This window comes from Episyrphus balteatus, chromosome 3 (genome assembly GCF_945859705.1).
Source record: "Episyrphus balteatus chromosome 3, idEpiBalt1.1, whole genome shotgun sequence".
Classification (NCBI taxonomy): Eukaryota; Metazoa; Arthropoda; class Insecta; order Diptera; family Syrphidae; genus Episyrphus; species Episyrphus balteatus.
The window spans coordinates 112,189,909-112,214,618 of NC_079136.1; the positions used below are offsets into that span (position 1 = coordinate 112,189,909).

At 31.9% G+C, this 24,710-nt stretch overlaps 4 protein-coding genes across 5 annotated transcripts; 2 read left to right on the plus strand and 2 right to left on the minus strand.

The window, feature by feature from the left end:
* Nucleotides 1-469: 469 nt before the first annotated feature.
* Nucleotides 470-11,991, minus strand: LOC129914387 (vacuolar protein sorting-associated protein 41 homolog). 2 transcript variants are annotated; one of them, XM_055993601.1, is made up of 15 exons: nt 11,852-11,990; nt 11,661-11,783; nt 11,425-11,595; nt 11,227-11,347; nt 10,956-11,154; nt 10,728-10,882; nt 10,475-10,661; nt 7,128-7,268; nt 2,564-2,632; nt 2,096-2,497; nt 1,846-2,032; nt 1,547-1,780; nt 1,360-1,486; nt 1,188-1,291; nt 473-1,122 (listed from the first exon to the last, which is right to left on the minus strand). In XM_055993601.1, the coding sequence occupies exons 1-15, from the start codon at nt 11,867-11,869 to the stop codon at nt 859-861; spliced, it is 2,502 nt and encodes an 833-aa protein (XP_055849576.1). In that variant the 5' UTR covers nt 11,870-11,990; the 3' UTR covers nt 473-858. The 2 variants fall into 2 exon arrangements, with proteins under 2 accessions (XP_055849575.1, XP_055849576.1); XM_055993600.1 differs by having other exon boundaries at nt 470-1,122; nt 10,475-10,882; nt 11,852-11,991.
* Nucleotides 5,617-7,084, plus strand: LOC129914389 (beta-1,3-galactosyltransferase 6). The gene has a single exon (XM_055993602.1). It carries the CDS (start codon nt 5,832-5,834, stop codon nt 6,981-6,983), a length of 1,152 nt encoding a protein of 383 aa, XP_055849577.1. The 5' UTR covers nt 5,617-5,831; the 3' UTR covers nt 6,984-7,084.
* Nucleotides 11,992-13,163: 1,172 nt separating the features above from the next.
* On the plus strand, nt 13,164-16,952 carry LOC129914309 (2-oxoglutarate and iron-dependent oxygenase domain-containing protein 3-like). Its single transcript, XM_055993490.1, has 3 exons — nt 13,164-13,384; nt 15,933-16,742; nt 16,810-16,952. The coding sequence occupies exons 1-3, from the start codon at nt 13,275-13,277 to the stop codon at nt 16,880-16,882; spliced, it is 993 nt and encodes a 330-aa protein (XP_055849465.1). The 5' UTR covers nt 13,164-13,274; the 3' UTR covers nt 16,883-16,952.
* A 1,406-nt stretch (nt 16,953-18,358) lies between these two features.
* On the minus strand, nt 18,359-24,144 carry LOC129914308 (splicing factor 45). Its single transcript, XM_055993489.1, has 5 exons — nt 23,852-24,144; nt 23,341-23,789; nt 18,828-19,125; nt 18,575-18,749; nt 18,359-18,508 (listed from the first exon to the last, which is right to left on the minus strand). Exons 1-5 carry the CDS (start codon nt 23,990-23,992, stop codon nt 18,414-18,416), a joined length of 1,158 nt encoding a protein of 385 aa, XP_055849464.1. The 5' UTR covers nt 23,993-24,144; the 3' UTR covers nt 18,359-18,413.
* Nucleotides 24,145-24,710: the final 566 nt, after the last annotated feature.

The following is a 24,710-nucleotide window of genomic DNA, read 5'->3' on the forward strand; positions in this document are numbered from 1 at the left end:
CTCACAATACTACGATTTTTTAGTTTATTTAAATCGTCTTCCTATATAAATCTTCAACTGAATTGTGAAGATATATTTTTACACATGAATATAATAAATAAAAATAAATAACTAAGTTGCAACTCGATGTTTGTTTTAATGTTTGATTATTTCAAAGTGCTTCTGAGGGCATTTTGAAACAATCAATGAAATTGTTAGATAATTTCTGTACTCAGAATCATTGTGTGAATTATTTGTAAATAAAATAGGACGGGCAGTGACATAATTTAATTTGGTTCAATTCAACAGGTTTTCAAAATATTCCAAACGATTACGCACATCCAATCCAATTGGATAAGCTTTTGTAACAAGAGAGAAAAGAGTTTACAAAATTCCAATACAAAAAAAAAAATGTTTTTCTTTGGTACATTGATTATATTTTGTTTTCTTTTATTAAATTTATGAGTTTTTTTGAATACCGTTTTAAGCTTATTATATAAAAAACATAAATTGTATGAAGGTATATTTACTATAAAATTATTATTGAATAAAGCTTAAATAACTATGATTGCAATTAAATGTTAAACACAGGCTTTTGTGGTGATACATAAAAAAAAAAACAAAAATAACAAAACTTTATTTAAAAAAAAAACTTAAACAAAAATTTATTCAACACATTACATCCATTTAGTGCTACTTTATATATAAACAAATCAGTGTATTTACTCAAAAGCAATATCATAAAAAAATACTACAGCGAGTAAGAAATTCCTAAAATAATTTATTTATATATAATATATATTCATTATTTTATACACACTGTATACAAGCTTCTTGTTTTGTTTTTTTTTCCCTATTCATACTTTCGGTTGGTTTTTTTCAACCATTTCGTGCTGTACAAATGCTACATCGTTCATCTACAAATCTGTCTGGGAGGCAGGTCTCATGAAATATATGACCACATGCGAAAGCTATCAAATCATTGCGTGGGAGAATGTCTTTTGTTAGAATATCGTGCGTGCACCGGGCACATGAATTATCATATGATATATGTGTGGCTTGATTTTGATTCTTGACAACTTTTTCGTGAAGTTCAAAATAGTCACTAAGAACTATTTGATTACAGCCTTCTTGAATTTGAACCTGATAATTGTAAAGATTGAATTTGAATATTTGTACAAGACAAGTTTTACTATAGTATAACTTACCTGCAAACGATAATCACAGAGCATTTTAATCACAGATTTCCGTAGTCCTGGAATTTTCTGGCCTAATTTTATTTTATTAACAAGAGCTTCTGGATTTACATAGCCTTGAAAGATTAAAAACCAAGATTATTTATCAGTTAATTTGCTCACGATCGAAGTTAAAATATTTTACCTATGATTCCATCTAACAGCGTTGTCATAATTTCTGGATTTTCTAGAGATTCATCGATAAGATTATTCCACAGATCAGAATCATCATATTCTTTACAGAAATCAATTGCCATTTCTATATTTTTAAGCTTGAAGAGACAACAAAATTACAGTTCTTTTCCTTAGATTCCACAACCACAAGGCTTTACCTTATGAATAATAATATTTAAGGCTTCACTTGTATTACCCATACGCCCCAATAAATAAACCATCTCTGGATAGAACAATTCCCTCTTACAGATATCCAAAGCCTCTTGAATAGGATAGTTATTCGAGCGTCTTAAAAATGACAGAAGTTTGTCCCGATCAAACTTGGCGTAAAGATTGACAAGCTTCCAATGAAACTTGCCACTGTTGTCTACTTTATCGAGAGCATCTAAATACTGAATACAAAAACAGAAATACTTTAAAAAATTTGAAAAGAGAATAAAGAGTTATTATCATTTACATCATATAAGTAAGCTTGTCTTTGTTCTAATTGCTGGACCACAATTTCGGGTACGATTTTTTGTTTTTGTATAAGCATTGATATGGCTTGATCCTTGTCAAGTTCGATGAGTGGTATAATCAATTTGTGAATGACACTGTACAAATTTTTTCGTCGAATCAATTCAAAAACGTCTTTGTTTTGTAATCTAATGTGAATACAATAAAAAAAATTAGATTAGAATGAAAATTTTATAAAAAAATATACTTACCTTAAATACATTGTTAGGGCACTTTCATATTTTTCCTGATGTGAATATAATATTGCGAGGCATTCCAGAAGTTCATTTGCGCAGTTTTTACGAAAATTATCATGAATTGCATTTATTACCGCCGAGGTATCGTAGAGAGTTTTCGGCCATTCTTTAATAAGATTAAGAAAACCTTTTGCATCGAATTTTAAATATTCATAGAGAACCATTTCGTAGACTTGTGGATCTAATTTACAGTCTTCTTGAGTTGGTAAATACGCACTTACTGAGCGTAATTGTTGAAATCCAACAAATTTATAAACCTCTTCTTCCCAAAGGTCTTTATTATTGCCAAGTGCACGAAGGCATAATTTTGCTGCATCGTCGAATTGTTTTAGAGATAGTAGATGATCAACATAGAGCCTAGTACATAGCAAATATCAAGTTCAATATTCTATTTGGAAATTATTAAAATAAAAAAGATCTTACCTTGAGACCTCAACAACAGAAAGCTTTCCGCCATGTGATGCAATTACATCTAATGCTTCTTCGAATTTTCTATATTATAAAAGTATAAGATTCAAAATTGAGATGAAAAAGAAAAATTAGGGTAGGTGGAACCATAGTATGAATTTTTAAATAAAATTTAAAATTTTGAGATATTCTTGTAATGGAGCTAAAATATAGCTTGATCTGCGTACAGTAGTCCTTAGATAAAAAATAATATTTCCTTTAAAACTATATATTTTTATCCGTCACAATTTAGCTCAAAGATAAAAATGAAGAAAGAAGGCTTAACTACATTGTCCCCTAAAAGTGCAAAAAAAAAAACAAAAGTAAAAATTTTTAAACTTAGTTTTTGATAATTTTTTAGGAAAACTGAAAAAAAAAAATGCAGAAAGCTTAGATTTTGGTTTGAAAAAAAAGGTTGTATAAACTTTTTTACGAACAAGCTGTAATTAAGTGGACCATTCAGACTAAACGTGTGCGAGCACCGGTGTTATGACACCGAAACCGCACCATACACAGCACACCGATGCACAGTGCGGTATTTTGACCTAAAACGTGGTCATAAATCAATTTTCTCGACTTTGGCTCCCAGGATTAAGCTTATGTTTCAAAACAGGTAGATAACCAGGCTACTCTTAAGTGAAGTCTACCCATAAAGTGGTCATCCGGTTCGTGACACCATCATTTGCAATTTGCACCATTTGAAGAAGCACGAATTTTTTTGAGAAAGGGAAAAAACATTAGTGTTTTTAAATATGCGCAACACGCCGTAACATATTCTAACGTATATATTATTTCACTGCTAAATAATGTAGAAAAATTTTGCGTTTCCAGCGATACCTTTTAAAATATGTTCAAAAATAGAGTTCCAAATTTCAAAGGAATCGGTGCACTAATTCTGAAGTTATGAGGGGCACCGACTTTCAAAACATTAGACGTGGTCACAAACGAAGTTTTAAAATACTCATAATTTCAATAATTTTTATCAAATCGATTTAAAATTTTGACACAATATTTTTGAGATATAATGTGCATTCAGGTAAAAAATTTAAATTGACAAAAAAATGCAAATAAAAAAAATCCAAGAGGTTTTCCGGGAACTATTATACATATTTCAGTTTTTTTTTTTTTTTAATGAAACTATGATATTTATTAAAATGAAGACTTTAGTATAAAAACTACCACGCCATTAAAAATTGATAAAAAAATTTCCATCACAAATCGTGATCCTGATGAAAAGCTAGATCTCATGTAGTTGTTCTAATTCGTGTTAATTAATGATCTATATGGATCAAGTGGGATAATAAAAAACGCAAAATTTTACAAAAATAAATTAAAAAGCAAAAACAATTGTTTTGTTTCCAAATTTCATCTTTAAAATTTAATAAACTACTTAAACTACTTTATTAAACAACTTAAGTCAGAAAAAACAAAATAAAGAATCAATAATTAGCTTTAAGAAAAGTTATAACACAGGATTGCACGTGCTTTTTTTCGCGGCTAATCGGGAGGTAAGTGGGTTTTACTGTACGAAGAAAATGAAGATTTTTCATTCCAAATAACTTTTTAGCACCTATTCGATGTAAAAAATGTGCCCAAATATTTTTGGCCAGGTTTTAGACCAAAATACCGCACTGTGCAATGGCGACACCGATAACGAAAATTAAAAAGTTTTGATTTTTCTCACTCCGGTGCGGGAACAAGTGTGCTGTTAATGGGCCTCTTAGGGCCAGGGGTCGAATTACAGCACACTATTACGATCATACGTTAACGTTTTGATTATTTCTCTCTCTATTTATTTAGTAGAAAAAGATAGGGACACATAGCAACGATACGATAACGAACGTATGCCGTAATTCGACCCCAGTTGTATAAATATTTAATCCGTGGTTTAGCAACTTTTATCTTCTGAAATCAGTGGTAAAATTGCGGTTCGTTCAAGGTTCATATATATTAAAATACCTAAATTCATGCTTGAACCAAAGTTGATCCATGGATAATCCGCCGAAATCGGAGGGTTAAATTTCTGATCCGAGGCTGAACCACGTTTGTACAACTGTCCATTAAAGGCTTAACTACAATAACCTAAAAAGTGAAAAAGTGGAAAATTTACAAAAGTAAAAATTTTGTATTTTTCTTTAGCGCTATTTGTTTTTAGAGAAAAACTACAAAAATTGTTTTTTAAACCAAAAAACAAACTTTCTGCATCATTATTTTTAATTTTGTGGTCGGAAAAACTGTCACAAAATGAGTTTGAAAATGTTCACTTTTTGCAAAAAGTGGCCGTTTTAGTTAGGCTAAACTACATTCACCAGTTTTTGAAAAAAGTACAAAAGTGAAAATATTTTTTTCGCGCTAGCGGAATTTTTTTGTAAAAAGAGTTTACAGATTGATTTTTAGACTAAAAAATAAGCTATCTGCATCATTTGTTTTAATTTTCTAACCGGAAAAACCATTCAAAAATGCGTTTGAAAATTTTCACTTTTGTACTTTTTCACATTTTGAGCGAATGTAGTTAAGGCTTAGGTTAGGTTAGGTAGCAGTTACCCGACACACTTAGACCCTTATGGATACATTGTGATACCACAAAGACTAGCAAGTTGGAACTCACTAGCCGAACCACTCGGATCTTCTTAGTTAAGGCTTAAGTCGAGCTAAATTTAAGCTTTCATACAAAATTCTCGAGAAAATTTAGCCGAGCATTTATTCAAAAATTTCAGCCGAGTTGTGCGTAGTTCCATCTAACAAAAATACATTTTCCTTCAAAACTATACATTTTTAAATTCTTGAATACATTCTTTTATACATTTTTAATATCAGAACTTATCGCAAGTAATAAAAGTACAACGGAAAAATATAAGAGCTTATTTAGCGCGGTCTGTATTAGCTGTACGAGGCAAAAAAAAAAAATGTTTAATAAAATAAATAAAAATGATGTGCACGATACCTAAAAGATACACTTTTTAAGAGGGCGCTTCCGTCACAAAAAAGAATTATAATTTTGACATTTCATTTTTCATTCATGTTTTTTTTTATATTTTGCTTTTCATTTTCCGATTTTCATTTACAAGCCAAATTGCCGATAAACATACCCACAAATCCACACATATCAAATGAAAAAAAAAACTCAGAAAACCTCTTAAAATTGTTGCAAATACAAAATAAAAGTTCCTAGTTCAAATCTATCTACATTGACTTTACCAAAATTACTCCCAGCAAAGGAAAAAACAAAATTTTGTCACTGAAAATGCGCCGAATGAACAATTTAATAACCCTCTTCAGTGCCATCTTTGCATTTTTCTTTGGTTCCTTTTTGACTACAATCGTTACAAATATTGAAAAATGTCCATCAAAAACTACCGTCTCCAAATTAGAACAAAATCATGACATATTCTTGATGGTTTTAGTTCTTTCAGCTCCCAATTATATCGATAAAAGACAAATAATTCGCGACACTTGGTTGAAAGTAGCTAGACCATTAGTTCAACCATATTACCCAGAGGACTTTGTCTATGTCCCAGATTACGATGAAGATGGCTTTCTTGAAATGGAATCTGTAGCCGAACAATCCAACCGCATTCGCAACTATCTAGATTGGTTAGATGGAGTTGAAAATGCTGTTGCCAGCAGGCGATTCATTAAAATCAAACACTATTTCGCCATTGGAACACAAAACCTTAGTCCAGTTCTTATGGGGGAACTTAGAAAAGAACAAAATGAATTCAATGACATGCTCTTTTTGCTAGATGTCCGCGATTCCTATGCAAATCTTACAAAGAAACTTATTTCATCTCTTGAGCATCTCACTAATCACGAATCATTCACTTATTTACTCAAAGTAGATGACGATTCGTATGTGAAAATGGACTATCTTGTCAATGAACTTGTTTCTTTTGATAGGAAATTAATCAGAAAGTCCTCGGAATATAAAACAAACCCAATTCCAGAATTGTATTGGGGTTTCTTTAATGGACGAGCGGCCATCAAAACTCGGGGACAATGGAAAGAGGAGCATTATTACATTTGTAGTAAATATGCTCCATATGCCCTTGGTGGAGGGTATGTTATTAGTCGTTCCATTGCTGAATATATTGATGCAAACTCCCAGATCCTTAACACTTATGTCAGTGAGGATATATCAATGGGAACATGGTTAGCTCCGTTAAGAAATATCTACAGACGCCATGACATTCGCTTCGATACCGGATACATGCCAAGGAAGTGCCGACGACAGCATATAGTTTTGCATAAGAGAACAATTCAACAAATGAAAGACTTGTATGAGGGCAAGTTGTGTACGTTTGAGGTGCCAAAGGAAAATACACTTAAGCGGCCATTGGAGTATTATTACGATTGGAAGAAACCAGCGGAATCATGCTGTAATAATATAGCAGTTTAGGTTAAGCCAATTTTTAGATCAACTCTATACTCTTTTTCTAGTCACTATTTATAACTTTTAACCGAAGAATAATAATACATATATCAGTAGATTAATGTGAATGAATTTGTTTTAATGTAGTTTTGTAGGAAATTTCAGACTAACCTGTGTTCTATAAGCCATTGCACACGGTCGTCCGTTTCATAGAGACTGGCTATGACTAGATCTTTGGGGGCAATGATAAAGTAACGATTCTCTTCAATAATGCATCCCAGCATGTAATCGTTGACTGTGTATTCTTCATAACTGAAATGAGACAAGAAGAGGTTTAAAGGTTTTTCAAAATTCCTTGGTCAAAGACAATTATTATATGATTATAAATTTAAGTTCTTGAAACAACAAATAACTGAGGAAAATAGACCAATATAAGAGGCGAAATCTGGATGTTTTTTTTTTGCAAAACAAATAAAATTCGAAAACAACAACAACGATAGTTGTTTAACACAAAAACCAATATTTAATAGATTATTTACTGCGAAAAAACAACTATTGAAGAAGAGTGGACAAAGAACACAATTATTTGGAATCGGCTAAGGTGATGGTTGATTATTGTCGATTAGTTTTTTCACAACTTTATTAATTCTGAATATTCCTCTACAATAAAATCTAATTCTTACGGAATTGAGGCTGAAATTTAGAAATAAATCAGCAAATATGTAAAAACGGTTCTTAATAATTATTAATTATAATTAGTGTCGCTTGAAAAGCATTTGATCATCTATTATCATAGTAAAGTATCACCATTCGGAATTTCGCTCATCTGTCAGTAATAAACGAACAAAAGAAAATAAAAAAAAATATCTCCTAAACCGGGTGAAAACCAAAACAAACCAAATTTTTCAAGGACGCGTTCAATTTTAAAGATCTGTTTTTTGTAAAAAAAAAAACTCATACAAATCGATTTCAAGTGTTTTTTTTGGTAATAACGTTCTACTATAACTAAATCGAAAAAATTACGGAATTTAAAATATATTTCTATGCTGTACTTTTTGCTTTTTTTGTTTTGCTGGTTTGTTTTGGTTTTCGCCGAGTTTAAAAATTCAAAATGGTAACTGTAAAAAGAAAGAGAAGACAAGGACAAATGTTCGAACTTCCCTATAGCGGAAACCACCCAGGATCTCCAAATTTTCTTAACTAACCTCTATTCAACGACGCATGACTGTTGTCACTCAGAATTATCAAATTCCAACAGAAGAAAAAAAGAATTCTTTTTGAATGTGAACTGAAATATCGAATGTTTTTTGTAGACGTTTTTGTACAATTTTTGTTCAAGTTGAAAGCTCTTTTAATAAAAAAAAACCCAAACTGTTGGTTTACACTTTCTTCAGGCCTGAAAATTGCATGTTTCTTTTTTATTTTGGTTTTTATTTTACGTTACGCTATTAGTAGTGTTGCTGGAACGAATTAAAAGTAGAAACTTATGAGGAAGTCTACAGACTAAAAGACTCTGAAAACCCTCTAAAAAAGTAATATATGTAGGTACATTTAATTGAACTGCGAACTAAAAAGTAAAATGGACCATATCTGGTACAAGCAAAACACCGGATAAATACAGAGTCTTTCTACACTTTTTGGGGTCAAACCGACGCGACGGAATTCATAATTTATCTTGCAAAAATCTTAAATGATTTCCTGATCGCTATAACGGCCCCTTATTTGTAGATGTTAAAAACGAAAAAGAAATATTACTTCAGAAGAGCTTTATTAAATGAGCCTGTTTAAAAAAAAACTACTTCAACTTTTATGTATTTATTACTTCAGTTCCGAATAGTCTTCTTTTATGTTTAATATTGAGTTTTTCTAAAACAGTTTTGAAAATTGCGATTTCGTTCTATATTCTGCAACACAAACATAGAACATTAAAGCACTAAACCGAACCTTTTTTTATACAACTATAATGGGAAAATATTAAGGTAATACAAGAAATAAATAAATTTAAAGAACTGGTATAGCACTTTTTTAAGTTGTATTTAAGAACAATTAATTGAAAATTTGAGTTTACTTTCATTATAACATTATGTTTTACTTCCTGCGAGCACAAGAAAAAAACAAATTTAACCCTCGCGTGACTCTTAAGGATTTAATTATTGTTTGGTAATTTTGCAGCTCAAGAGATTAGATCCACGTATACAAGCCTCAGAAATGCAACAGTAGAAGACCGGGAGGCTTCCGCCGTATGTTGTTTGACGCTGGTCCTGAAAAAAATTTTGTGCGAAAGTATTTCAACTGCGGTGTTCGTCATCAGCAGGTTATCTTACTTTACACTACAGTGGCTTTTAGAATAATTCAGGATAAAACCCAAAAATATAGTTTACCATAAAAAAAACCAAATTGTCACTAGTGGGATGTGATTTTTTAACTACCATCTAGACCAGCAAAGTACAGCCTGCGGGCCAACTCCGGGGTGCGAAAGCATTTAATCTGGCCCCCCGAACGGTTCTTCGACATGAATAATTTTATTTTGACGGTACAGTATTATCACTTTTTAGGGACCAAAGAGCTTCCAGACAATGCAAGAGTAAAAAAAAGTGTCTGAAATGATGGCCTGATGCTTCAAACGATTTAAAATGACAACCCCCCAAAAAATGCAGAATAAATCTGTGCCTGATTAATTAAAAAATGTGTCCTTTTTTTGTCATACCGTTGAACTTAATTCTATATTTAATGTAATTGTGCAACCAGCCATATACGTACATATCGTCGGCGTAAAGCAAAATTGTTCTAAGTACATAGGATTTCTTAAGGACTTAGAACAATTTTGCTTTACGCCGACGAAATGTATAGCAAAAGTTAAAAATCTTTATTAAAATTTGTTTAAGCAAATTTTATTTGTTCTGATCTTTTGAATATAAATCTGATCTTTTGAATTGAAAATAAAATTAATTTTTTTGTATTGGATCATAGTGCGTGCAGTAGCGAACCTCTTCTAAAGTAGTTTTGAAATTATTAAATTGCCTCTGAAACTTTTACGGTCCTATAATTTTGAAATATGCAATGACAGAGCAATACGATTTCTTAGTTGAAAAGTAGTTATCCGCTCATGAAAAGACCAATCGGTTTGAAGTGGGTCAAACCATCAAACCAAATCTGATGCTGATAAACAGATTTACAGCCATATTCTGGCAAACCTCACAAGTCACAAGAACTTCACAAGGTAAGCCGAATTTGATTTTTTGCGGTTTTCGCATAACAAAAACATTAAAATTTGTGATCTGTTCTGAGGGAGGTCACAACTCACAAGTATTTTGTGAGAAATAAATCCTCACAAAATAGAGTTATCCTCACCTTGTGAGGTTCTTGTGACTTTTGAGAGTTATCGGTGAGGTTTGTCAGAATAGGGTTAGGCTAGTTTTTTTTTCTTGTAATAGTTTCAAAATATAACCTCAACATCAGTCTTGTTTTTTAATTTTTCATATTGCATTAGGTTTACATAAAAAAAGCAAAAAACTTACCCTCTTAAAGACAAACTATCCGTACAAACTTCTTCACTGTTGTTAAACTTGTAGTCCATCACACACAAAACTGGTCGCAAAGCCTTCTTATTGCTATCTTTTTCTTTTGAATAACCTAGCACCACTAATTGATTTGTAGTCAACGGTGCCAGACCACAAATATAGAAACTGGTTTGGAATGTAGAAACTGCAATAAAAACATAAAAACAAATCGATAAATACAATCTATTTTGCCAATTATTATTATTCTCACCTGGATCAACAATAAACCCTGGCTCATCTCGAGTTGAAATTCCTAAAACTGTTCTCTTTCTGATAACACATATTCGAATGGTATCCACCCACCCGATGAGTAATGTAGTTGCATTCGACCAACGAAAATTGCAACGAAAATTCTCTAATTTGGCACTGAATTAAAGAAAAAAACAAAAATAATAACAAATAAAATGTGAAATAGAGGAATAAAAAGTTTTAAACTCACTTCTGTGGTTGTTCCCATTTCATTAAACCCAAGGAACATTTCTCATTTAAATCATACACCCGTACTCCCAAATAACTAGCCCACGCTACAAATGGACCATTCCAACAGACCGACAGAACATATCCCTCAGCATCGCACAGCGTCGAGGATTTAAGATTTTTTAGAAAACTCTTTTCATACATTGTAAGCTTTTCATCGCCTTGAAAGTAAAAAAAAACCATTTAAACCTATGCAAGCCAGAAATGTTGATAAGTAAATTGTTTTTACATACCAACAATAAATCTTTTGCCAGCTAAAACTTTAGGATCTGGATCTAAAGCAACTGCTTTTACAGACTTGCCAATGTTGATTTTTTGATTATTTTCATCGCTAAACAATCCTGTTATCACAACCTAAATAAATAGGTCAGAGAAAATAGAAACCAGACGAGAGAAATAACAAAGAAAAACAAAACAGAAAAAAAACTTACTTTGCCGTCATCTGAACAAGTTGCTACATATTCGCCCTTGGAATCGACAGATATCTCATTTATGCCAACCGCATGAGAAAATGAATTAGATTTATTCAAATATGAATCTACAGTGTTTCCTTGATGATCCAAAAGATAAAGACGTCCATTGTAGCTTCCAAAGATCAAGAACTAAGAAAATTTGTAAACAAATTAGATATTACTGAATAGTTTGGGTTTGTAATAATGCAATTAACCTTTGGATGAACAGCAGCACAAGTAACAACATCATATTTAAGGATTTCTTGCAAATCATTGGCAATTCGCTTGTATTTAAATTTTGGTTCAATTTCTTCTTCGGTGCTTTCTGTCTCGGTGTCCTAGTTAAATAAATTTTTTAGCTTTCATAAAGTTTTGCTACGGATTTTGGTGTATTTTTTCTACTTACACTATTTGCATCGCCCATATTTATAAAGTTTAAACACTATTTCAAAGGATTTTTTAAATTAAAAACAAAGAACTTTGATAATTTTTTTTAGCTAGATTTGATCAACTTTTGTTTTAACAAAGTTTTGAGGCGAGAAATTTGTCATCATAGAACAGCTGGTTTGGTTGACAGTTTATGTGTTTCGAATAATTGCCGGTTGGGATCATTGTAACTAGTTGAGAGAAAAAAAAAAACAAAACAATCAGAGATGCCACTTTACGAGAACAAGGTGGAATTACCTATCGTCGTATCAATAAAATATTGTCGTATGTGCAAAATTAAGGTTTTGAGATTTGAATGCAGTTTTGCTAATTGATTTTTTCTCTTTCATTCTGTGGAATCCGTTTTTCGATATCTGTATCCGTTTCCGAGAAAATTGCTATGCATTTTGTCGTATGTGTAGGTTTTTACTAACATTTTCAGTACCTTTTTGTCGTAAGTGCACAGAAAACGTGCATATAAGACAAAAATTATGACATACTATAATTTTTTCATACAAATTCTGTGTTTCGTTCGGTAAATAATTGTCGTATGTGCTGTTTTTGCTACACATACAACAATATTTTACTGAAATTCCAGTAAACGATTGTAAGGAAATACACTGACGAGTGTAATTTCAGTTTTCAGTTGCAATCAAGATGTCGAACAGGTCGGACGAGATGACCTAGGCTTAAGGCTATACTGGGCCTTAAGCCTAGTTTGCTGCTGATGCGAAACGAAAAATTTTTAAGTCTTCAAAGTCGACAACGAAAATGCTAACGAAAAAATATCATCGAGTATTCTGTCAAAGTCAAAATAAAAAATTCAAAATCAATTTAAAATCAAGAAAAATTAATAGAAAATAATTTTTAAAGCAAGAAATAAATGAATTAGAAGTGAAAAAATCGTCAACACTGCTGTTGGAGTCAAGAAAAATGCACAGGACAGAAAAAAGTAAGAGACAAATGAGTGAAAACTCTCCAATTTTTCGCTAGACTGCGTACTGAAAAACGAAAAGCAAAACGAAATTTTCCGTTCAGGATTTCGTTAACGAAAATTTGTATGGGAATTTTTTTTTCGCTTCAGCAGCGTACTAGGCTTAAAATATTTGTTTTTAATGACTGGTGTAACCGGTCATAAGTTTAAAACCAATGGGAAACATTTTTTCCACCTCACTGTATTTTGAAATTATCGCTTGGTAGCGTTGTTTAAAGCTGAAAGAATGATATTCATAAATAAACGTTTGGTGGCGTTGTTTTCAGTTGAAAGAATGACATAAATGACAGAATTCTTGAAATTTGTTATTATTTTGTATGTACGGCAGTTCCAATTTTCGGTGCAGACTTTTTTCTGAAGAATTGTTTATTAAAAATTTAATTTAAATTAAATTAAATATCTAATTGAGATGACAAAAGAACAAAATATTCGAAAACGTAAAAACGAATCTCCCATTAAGGAAAACAATCCAACAGAAATTAAGGAAAATGATTCGAAGGAAAAGAAAACCAAATCTGGGTTTGTTTATTATCGATTTTATTATTATTCTGTTTTTAATAAAAATATTTTCGAAATTCTATTTTAAAAGCAAACAAGAATTAAATAATTAGAAATATCGTAAAGCAAATAATTTAATCATGCTATTTGTTTGATTTGCTTTTTATCTAGTTGAATGGGTCTTCAAATAAAGATGTTTGTCTTATCGGCTTTTAACATCACTTTCTTCAAATCAATCATGTAAACACATTTTTTTTAGAATAGTGGGGCGGCTAAGCATTAAAAAAGAGCTCAATTGTGCGCTTTGTGATAAAAGCATGAATTTTACAGCGTTGGTAATACTCAATAAGAGTTATTTTGAGATAGGTATTGGGTTTTGGGCCACCTTGTATTCCATCTGGGAGAGTAGATACAAGAGTTTTTCTGTGCAGCACCCGCCTAATTACATTTATGATAGTATAGGTAGTGAAACATTATTTATTAATATGATACATGAGTTCGAGGTATTTTTTAAAGTCCGATCGAATAAAATTCACACAACCATCATTTAAAAAGTTATTTGGTTCTTCATGAATAGACTTTTACTTAAAGAGCAAGAGCCAGAATATAACCAATTACTCTTTGGAAATAAGTGAAATTTATAGCATTGTTATAAAAATATCTATAGGTCGTTTCAAATCAAAAGTCCTGACTCTGAGTTTATTTTCTCCCTTCCAATAAAATTGAGAACAAATAAACAAAAAACTCAATTTTATTGGCTCATTGCGACAAATCAACTAAAAAATAACAACAAATCATGCTTGTTTGAATGAAAGAAATGCTAGAGAAAAAAAATAAACAAACGAAAAATCTGAATTTGTTTATTAATGATTTCTATGGTGACGACTCCAAAATAGTTGAAAAATAAAAATAAGATATTTACTGCCCAATTATACAAATGAAAAGATGTGAATAGAATTTTAAGTTATGAATTGCTATCATATAAACTGGACATTTCTGGTCCATCTTCACCTAGTCCTATAACAATATCTTCGGCAAGTTATCCCAACTGCCTTCAAATGATAAATAATTAAATAATTGTATGTTTTTGTGTATTGCCCTCTAATATGGAGTGATGCAAGCCCGGGAGACTTGCCTTCGCTTTCTGCGGCTAACCCATTGAATCTCACAGACGGATAAATTAATTAAAATAGGGATATCAAGAACTGTTCTTCATTATTTTATCGTAATTTTAGAAAAAGTTCAGCTGCCACAAACGTGCTTCCTTCCAGTAAGCGAATGAGTTTTTTTTATTTTTACTCAATTTTCCATGGGACTTTTGTTTTGAATCGACCTATAACTATTATATTAATATTAATATTTTACCTAGAAAGATGTATATGAGCCTTCTAATAATCACAAATTTCATACAAATTCGTTTTATTTACATTTTGTTTATCGTTTTAAACACCCTTAAACTTAAAATATTAAGTGAACCAATATCTTAAAATAATAGTTAGATATTGTTATAACAATGCAATTAATTTCATTCGATTATCAGAAATTACACAATTATTTTCCATTCTTTTACTTCGGCACCTCACTCCTTCAAAACTTTAATTTGTATGAAAATTCAATATTCTATGGTAAATAGAAATAATTTATTTTTTATTTTTGATTCACATGGGATTTATAAAATATATTATGCAGTTTAAAAAAATGCATACATTTTCCATATTCCATGTGGTACAATGGTACCATTTCAAAATTGTTCTTTCTCGAAAAAAAAAAAAACACCCTGTAACCCAAAATATTTTGATGGGCATATTTTATTATTTTTTTCTATGGTATATGAAACGTCCGTTCAAAATTTCATCAACCTATCACTTATGTCCAAAGAGTAATTGGTAATTGGCTATTTACGTAAAAAACTATACCCCGTATTTATAAACGTTGTATAACTTTATATGACTGTTATTTCAATTAAATAAAGCATATTTTAAACAATTTGAAAAAAGTAATGCAGAAGACATAAATCAAATAAATACGACTGTATTTTTGAACAGTGCAATAACTTTTAACATGATGGTCGAGACATTTTGGTATGAATTTTATTCGATCGAACTTAAAAACAATAAAGAATTTATCTATCTATCTATCTAACTTAAAAAATACCTCGAACTCATGTATCATACTCACAAAAATGTTTCCTTACCTATACTATCATATGCAATTAGGCAAGTGCAATACAGAAAAACTCTTGTATCTACCCTTCCGAATGGAATACAAGGTGGCCCAAAATAACTCTTATATTGAGTACTACCAACGAAATAAATTTCATGCTCTTATCACAAAGTGCACCATTTTGTTGCTAAGCCGCCCCACTAGTTTTGTGATGAAAAATTTTAATTAAAAACAATCTGAACTTCTCTTTTTTGTTGCGAACTCCAAGTCCCCAAAAACCCATGATACCATCCGTAGGCTCGACCATACTTATTCATTAGCGCCGATATGTCGCACCATTTGAGGCCTTGATCTCTTAAAAAAGTAAAATCTTGGAGAAACTTCAAAGTAACTCATATTCTTGCAGGATACAATTTCCCGATTTAGGAAAAGCCACCCGATCTACAACCCACCGCGTTTGGACTCGATCTGTGATGATAATCTCTGTAATGACTGTTGTTTATTTCTACACAAAAGACTCCAAAGAAGTCAAATTTGCCCTGCAAAAAGAAACAATTCCTTTGCGTATGCAAAAAGTCCCGTGTTCCCAAAAGTACTTGGCCGAAATGGAAGAATTTCCCAAATGTGTCCCATCGACTTGCGGACGTTTTGTCTCAGATTCACTCATTACCAAAACAGAGACACAAATTCTACTAAATTTAGTTAAAGATGTTCTAAAATATGGTGGCTCATCGGGTGGAGCATCAATTTTGGATTTGCATTCGGGAGCATTGTCTCAGGGAGATAAATTCATCAATGTCTATTCGTTACCGCAGGCAAATGATGCATTTAAAAAGGAATCTCTAGTCACCTATCGATTAGTTAAATCAAAGATTAAGACCGCTATAGCTCAGCGATTTGGTATAGATGTTGATAGTTTGTACTTGACTCATCCGACTTTCTTCTCGAGAATTACAAATGAAACGGCGAAAACAATACACGATGAATATTGGCATCCGCATGTGGATAAGGAAACTTATGAGTCGTTCCATTATACGTCGCTGTTGTACTTGAATGATTATAAGAAAGATTTCAATGGTGGAAGGTTCCTCTTTATCGATGGTATGGAGAAGAATAAAACCATTTCGGCTATAGAACCGAAAATGGGACGTGTAAGTGCATTTACTTCGGGTTCAGAAAATTTACATAATGTTGAAAAAGTAACTGATGGAACTAGGTTTGTATTTGAAAGTAGAAATTTAATAGATTATACAAATTTAATTATTTATATTGTTTTTTTTCAGGTTTGCCATCACAATCTCATTTACTTGTAACTCTAATTTTGCTATCAATGATCCGAAATTAAGCGTAGATTAGGACTATTGTACACAATTTGCAAAAAAAAAAAAAACTAAACATATCATTCCAGCTAAAGTTCCAAGAAAACTGAATATTCCTTGTTTTGTATTTATTTTAATTTTAGTTTTCTTTATCTTTATTGTGAAATAAAAAAAATCTTGTTTTGAAAATACGAGTATAATAATTATGTATTCTTTTTAAGGATTTTGTTTGGAAAGCATGAATTTGCTACGTATTTAGAATCTTAGAAACTGTAACCAAAACCGATATGTTTTAATTTAATTTAAACCGTCTTTTAAACGGCTTTTGTTTAAGACAGTCTGCAGTTCTATTTTCCACATTCCAAAGCTCAATTTAACCAGCCCAAGTAAAACAATTGATACCACAAATCGGACTCTGAAAACCGACGAAAACTGAAAATTTTGCGTTTTGTTTTTTTTTTTCATTTTTGTTTATTCCGAAAAAAGTTATCGTTTTTTCTTTACTTTATTTCAATATAATTTAAAGTTTGGCATAGTAAAAAATTTCAATATTCAGAAATGAACAACAACCAATAACATTCCATTACTTTGACGTCTTAAGTGTAAACATGTGTGCGTGATTCTCGTTTTGATTCTGCCTCAAAATTCGGAATCGATTTTCTCTTCTTTTCAGAATAAGTAATATTTTTCGATCTATCTTCAACTTTGGAAACTTTTACGTATGAATTAAAAAATATTTTGATCAATTAATTGTTTCTTTTAGTTAAAGACTAGTAAAAAAACAAACATCAATTATGGACTGAGGAAGCAAAATACTGTTGCAAAGTAGGGACATTTCGAAATTTCACAAGAACTGCATTTAATCGAAAACCGTTAGGATTATGGATGAACAAGTTACCAAATTCTGAGAGCCCTTAAGTTGGCCTATCTGCACATTTCGTTTGATCCATTACTTTTGCGACACCCTGTTTATGTTTACCAAAATAAACAAGTAAAAGTGTACCAGCAAAAATATATTTTGTCGGTCGAAACAAAAAATCTGTCAAGAAAAAGGCGTCGTTAATCCATGGAAAGGTAAAACAAAACGATCGAAAGTGAAAACAATAATACAAAACTTCAAATTCGCCTCCTAAATCGATCAACTTCGTATCCCATAATTGTGCCCTTAATTATGAAAGTGGACTAAGTCACTCCTAAAAATGGCATCAAATCTAGCCTAAAAATAATTATTATTTAAGAGGTAAAGTTTATTTGAAAGCGAAATCGCAGTAAATAAATTGCTCCTCTAGTGATTTCATAAAAAAAATATAATTAAATCGTTATAAGAAAATTATTATGTAAGTTTTTCTTTAAACAATGCAAAAAGTGACTTAGTCCACTTTCATAATCATGGGCACAATTAGGCCACTGTATAACAACACATATGAAGCTTATGGATGAAAAACTGACTTGTAATCCTTTTTTAGACTTTAAAAATTGTCGTTAAAAGAAGAAAAATCTCAAAAAAACAATCTTCTTTCAAGTCATAAGATTTATTTCTTAAGAATAAAATGCATGTTAATTTATATTTATTGTAATTCAAAGCTTTTAAATTTATCATAATTATAAAACCCAGCTCGAACTTGTCTGCCTCCAAAGAAACGTCCATTCAAATCGACAACAGCTTTAAATAGAAATATCACAATTTAAATTCTGTGTATTAAAAAAAGTAATCAGATAAGAAACTCACCTTTAATGGCGCTTTCGATTCTTTTAAACTCTACAAATATCCTGACGGCATCTTCTGGAATCGTACCAAACGATTCATGAATAACAACACTTACTACGTCACCGTACTTTGTGTTGCATTCGTCCTTCACTTCAGGCTCCAATTCACTATCCACATCTCCGGGACCAACCATATTCTAAAAAAAAAAAAAAAACAAACAAAAAAAGAAATAGAAATTAAAGGGAGAAGTTTTTGAAAAGAAGAGAAAACTCACTCTAAGCAAAACCACTTTGCTAGGTTCTTTCATTATCTCAGTAATGCTAGGCTCAATTTTTTGTGCAGACTCTCCACCACCAGATGGAGGTGAATTTGGTACTGTTGGGGGAGGTGGCATGAGTAATTCTTTTTCGTGGATAATTCTGCCACCTCGTTTCGAGGTCTTCTCAACTTGTAATGCCATTGACATGCCCTGTTCGGATTTACCCAGACCCTGGCCATCTTTAAAACCATATTTGGCCATAATTTTGGCTGCAACTGAATTTGTTGTGTAGGGAATAGTGACAGCAGTGGTGCTAATAATGATTAGAAGTAATAATTTGAACTCAATTGATTTATTACACTGTAATGGGGGTATAATGGAGTACGTACAAATTCTCGAGGAGGTTATATGTTACCCTATGCTAAAGAGGAAATGTCTTTGGTTTGGGTATACCGATAAGATTATGGCCCAAAGAATACTTCGAAAGGGCCAAAATGATGGTTTCAGGAGGAAAAGGTATGCGGAATGGAGTTGCCCGCACAATCCCCCGACCCTAACCCCTTTGAAAACTTGTGGGGGAATGTAAAAAATGAGGTCCATGAGGTGAAACCGAAGAATTCGAAAGAATTGTGGGAGGAAGTGCGAGATTTGTGGATTTCAATACCAGTAGAGAGGTGTCATAATTAAACGAACTCTATGCAACGAAAATGCATTCCAGTCATTAAAATAAGTTACTCCACAAAGTATTAATGGTAATCTTAAATAATAAATACACTTTCATACAACTTTCAATAGTTTTTCTTACTTTTTGCCTTATAGATGCAGTACAATGCTATGCACTGCTATTTTTGTGAACAACCACAAATTTTTAAAATTGATGTATCTGTGAAAAAAGCAACGGTAAAAAATCAATCTTAATTTTTGAAAACATATTTCCACTAATTTTTTCAAAAATAATCAATGCATTTTGTATTAAAGTTTATACACAAATTCATTTTATAAATTTTACTGATGAAATTTCATTTTACTGAACAGCTGACTGCCAAATGCCAAACAAAATTCCATTTCGTTTTACTGATGGCGTACCATTTTTTTACTGTTCCGGTGCCATCATTAAAAAAATTACTGATGAAATCAACGGTAAAAAAATTTCTTGAGGCGCGAATGTCAAATAAACATTTAATTTAATAACGTAAATTTACTGATTGCTATAAACGGTCATCAGTAAAAGATTTCAGATTCCTGATGCTTCAATTTTTACTGATGGATTTAACTGATAGCTATAACTGAGGCCTTACACATAGCCTCCATAACTATTTGCAAATATAACAGATATTATTTTGTGATACCATAGCTTTGGATTCAAGAATTGTTGCCCTCCTCCCCAAAAAATGGACTCATGTCCATGTGGCTATATATATATTTTTATATCCCATGGTTTTTCTAATCTATTGTGCCATCAATTTTTTATTTTTTTTGATTCCGTAATACATACAGAATTCAAAAACTGAATTGCTATTGCAATGTTTTCTGGACGTTAGAAATTGATTGCCAGCTCTATGATATGAGTGTAACTTTAACGTCTATTCACCATCTTTCTTGACTTGGTTTTCACCTTTAGAAAGATCGAAAAAAGTCGATATACTTTTTTGGTACTTCTTTATCAAGAAGTCTTCCCGTTCCGACATTGTACTTGTCATTTCAGGTATTTTTGGTAAATTTTTAAGGATTGTTCAAATCATTAAAACCACAAAAAACACACTTGTCAAGCCAAACAACACCCAAAAAATTAAAAAATCTTGCAGATTTCTCTTAAAAAGATTGAAATCCATTGCATTTATTCGAGTACTAAACGTTGGACTACCGATTTTGAGGTCCTAACAAAAATATCGAGTCCTAACTAATACTCGGTACCAATTTGACAGTACTAGGGCTTAGTACTTTTATGAAGAAATCAGTTGGAACCGATTTGAGTACTAACGATTGGTATAATAACCAGGTACCGATTTTGAGGAGCTAGCTAGGACCAAGTTCGAACCAGTACTCGGTCCTAAATTGACAGTTTAGGACCTAGTACTTGGGTGAAGAAATGAGTTGGTACTGATTTGAGTACTAACTTTAGGATTAGGACCGGTATTAGCGCTAGGACTCTGTGAAGAAATCGGCCGTTAGATATTTACTTTTTAGAAATTTCCCGAAAATCCAAAAAGAAAACCGTAAGTTAAGACAAAAAAAATATGTTTTTCGAAGTTCTCAGTTTTGTAGGCATTGGTATATCTTTTCAAGAAAACAAAATTTCAAAATAATCTGTCAATAACAAAATATTATCGACATTTCTGTGTAACATGTGGAATTATTTCGATAAAGTAGCATCATAGTTGAGAAATATCTTAAGCATACGCTCAAGCGAATTCTTGTTCGTAGTCATCACTGGAGTCGAAATTTTTCTAAGGTGAACGTCTGAGGAGGCTTTTTTACTTGAGGAAACGCTCAAGTTTTTTTCAGTCAGTGTCATTGCGAGCGTTTGTTTTTCGTATTTTTAAATTTTAAAATTTGTACGAATTTTATAAAAAAATAAATGAATCGCAAATATTTGTTTAATGTCGTTTTCTTTCACTCTATGAAGGAGTACTCTAAATTTGTACTCCTTTTTCTGGAGTGATAGAACATAATGAGAGTAAATTTTTTTTTTGTAATTGTGTGCGTGACAAGGCAAAAATGGATAATTTCCTTGAAAAAAATAGTGATAACAGGCCTAGGGAAAAAATTTTATGAATTGAAAAAAAAAAAATTAATTAATTAAAATACATATGAAGCATAATAAGCGCTCGTTGATAAGTCTGCTTCTACACGAAGACGCAAGGCGCAGAAATTATCTTCGAATTTCCTTTTGATTTTCGTTTCGGTGCGTCGCGCGCTTCTACATGTAGTATTTTTTTGAAGACGCAAATTTGACAGCTATTTTCTTTGGTTTTATTTTGTTCTTGTTTTCGTTTGACGACTTCTAAGACGTAGACGCACATCAGAACAAGGGAGAGAGAAAGATCGATTTCTGCTGTGCTCTTATGTGCATCTTGTGCGTCTACGTCTGCATGTAGAAGCAGACTGTATTTTAATTCCAAAAAACAACACCAAAATATACAAAACGAAAAAATCTTCCTTCCCTTTTTTTCGAACTCTATTTCTCTTTGCTCTTATGGGCGTCTCGCGCTTTGCGTCTTCGTGTAGAAGCGGAATTAGTTTTAATTTTGGTATATTTTTCATTATACTTCTGATCGGTTTTTTTTGCCTAATTGACACACACCCATACTTTGGTTATTGTAAAATAAAAATATCCCATCTACGCAGAAAAAAATGGGATTTTTTTATATGGGACAGGATTTTTTTTTTATTGATGAAGAACACTGGCTGAACAATTTTTTATTCGGTTTTCAATATCATTTTGGAAAAAGTGGAATGTGAAATTTGAAATATATCTGGCGGAATATAATACAATAGAAAATATATTCATAATGGTTTTTTTTGTTAATAACAAAAGAGTTTGAAAGACAAACTTTTCGCATTTTTAAAATGTCAAACTCCAAATTCATAAGTGTGTGTGCAAGTCGGTGTAAATCTGACTAAAAATGTGGAGTAAATCCGGGGTACTCCGTAGTACTAAAATTACTCCGGAGTAATTTTTTTTTACACTTTTGTGGCGTCAAAGAACACAAAACCTTCAAAAGTGCAAAAATAAGTACTAAAAGAGTACTCTCATTGGAGTGAAAGAAAACGACATAAGTGTTTTTTTGATTACAGGTAATTCAAATCAGTTTAATTTTTGAGTTTTAGAAAAAATATTCCTCAAGACAAGATTTTTCTTTACTCAAGTGACAGCCCTATTTTCAAATCCCTTGAGCGATTGCTTGAAATATTTCTCAACTGACTGGAGTTGAGAAAAATTTTAACTCAAGTAACGACTATGAATTCCGCTCTTATACATTTTTACAAAGCCAGTAGTTTATTCCTTTCTGTAAAATTAAAATCAAGTAAACTAAATTAGGTGTTTTTAAAAAGGACCGTCTTTTACTCTATGAGATGCACAATGCACTTTACCACGCCAATCGTGCCAGGACGCGGACAGGAAGATCTGTGGTTTACGTAACTACTAATAGTTACTTCCAATACACTTCCAATTCGAAATTTTTTTAGCTCGATGATAAATCGAAAAACTAATGATGGCAATCGATTTCTCAGGTCCGAAACAGTTATATTTTTTACCGACTTCCAAAAAGGAGGAGGTATTCAATTCGTCTGTATTTTTTTTTTTTTTTTTTTTTTATGTTTGTTACCGCATAACTTTGGACTGAGTGAACCAATTTTGATAATTCTTTTTGTATTGGAAAGCTGGTGGCTGCAGTGTGGTCCCATTTCAATGTCGTTCACTTTTTGCCATAGGAACTATTTTAAAAACCATAAAACCCAGTTTTGATCCATGGAAGTCGGTTTTGTTTTTTTGCTAAAAATGATTATTGTAGACACTACTTACCCATCTCCATTGGTTAAAGAGATTTCCTGAAGAGAAGGAGGTGGTGCAATTGCAGCTCCTTTGCCTCCTCCGCCTCCGGATACCGGCGGTGACCTGACATAAGAATCTTCTTCATTATGACGATTTGAAAATCCAGAATACTTTGGAGATGTTTCTTTTCGATTGTTATCTCCACCTGCATTATTGTTTCGTCGTTTTCTTCGTTCGTCGCGTCTTTCTTTGTCCCTATCGCGCTTCTCTTTGATTAACTTTTCATATTCGTTTGGCCAAAATGGATCGTACTCATCAACAACATCCCATTCGTAATCATTGGATTTATTGTTTTCAATTACCGGAGCCAAGGGCTGGGCAATCATTGTTTTTATCGGACGTGGTTCGCTTTTCATTGGAGTGAATATATCATCTTCTGGTGGTTTCTTGGGTCGAAGGCTAATCATGGGAGTTAAAAGCTAGGATTTTGTGTAATTTAAGGAAGAACTTGTGAAATGAAATAGGTTTAACAAAAACTTACTGGTTTCTTCTGTTCTTTTTTGGGTTGGGGATTGGTTGCTTTTTTAATGGCCAATTGAGTTTGTAGCATTTTAATGCCCGATGACCAGCCATCGATTTGGCCAGCACGTTGTTTTGTATCCAAGTCATCGTAAAGATCCATTTATATATTTGTTAGTTTATTAATAAGTAGTATTAAACTTTTATTTATTAATTTTTTTTATACTTATGAAGAGAAACAATTTTTTTGTGTTAAAATGGCTAGCTTGACTTTTTGTTTTCTGTAAAAATTTTGACAGATTTGATAAACGAAATTAGGTGTGTTCATTGTTCTGATATATTGTGTCTACGTATTGGAATATTTTAAAAACGAAGACACATCAGGTGTTCCTTTTTGTCATAACTCTTTTTCTATTTACGTTGATATATTTATCTTATGTATGCTATTTTCATATTCTACAGTAACGGTTGGTGATAAGGTAAGCTAAATACTATTTTTCATCCAAAATTCAAAAATGTTTTGATAAAATAATAGAAAATAGAACTTAAGAAACTCAAAAGTATGAACACATCTAAGAGAAGTGTCAAACGGTGAAATTGTACTAGATTTTAATTTGTTGTATACAGCGGTTTCTTTTAAGACTCTTAACATACTTAACTATTTTTGCTTTTGGGGATTGGAGGCTATACAAGTAGCACCATAGTGGTCAACAATTGAATTGAGATGCTGAGGCGGAAGAAACTGATGGCTCCGGCTCCCTGTCTTTAGAGTTTGGAAATAGTTTTATTAACTTTTTGTAATTGTTAAAATGGCGTTCCTGTCAGAACATTCGTTCCGCATCCGGTCTGACCTAGGCAGTTTTGAAAAAAAAAATGACGGA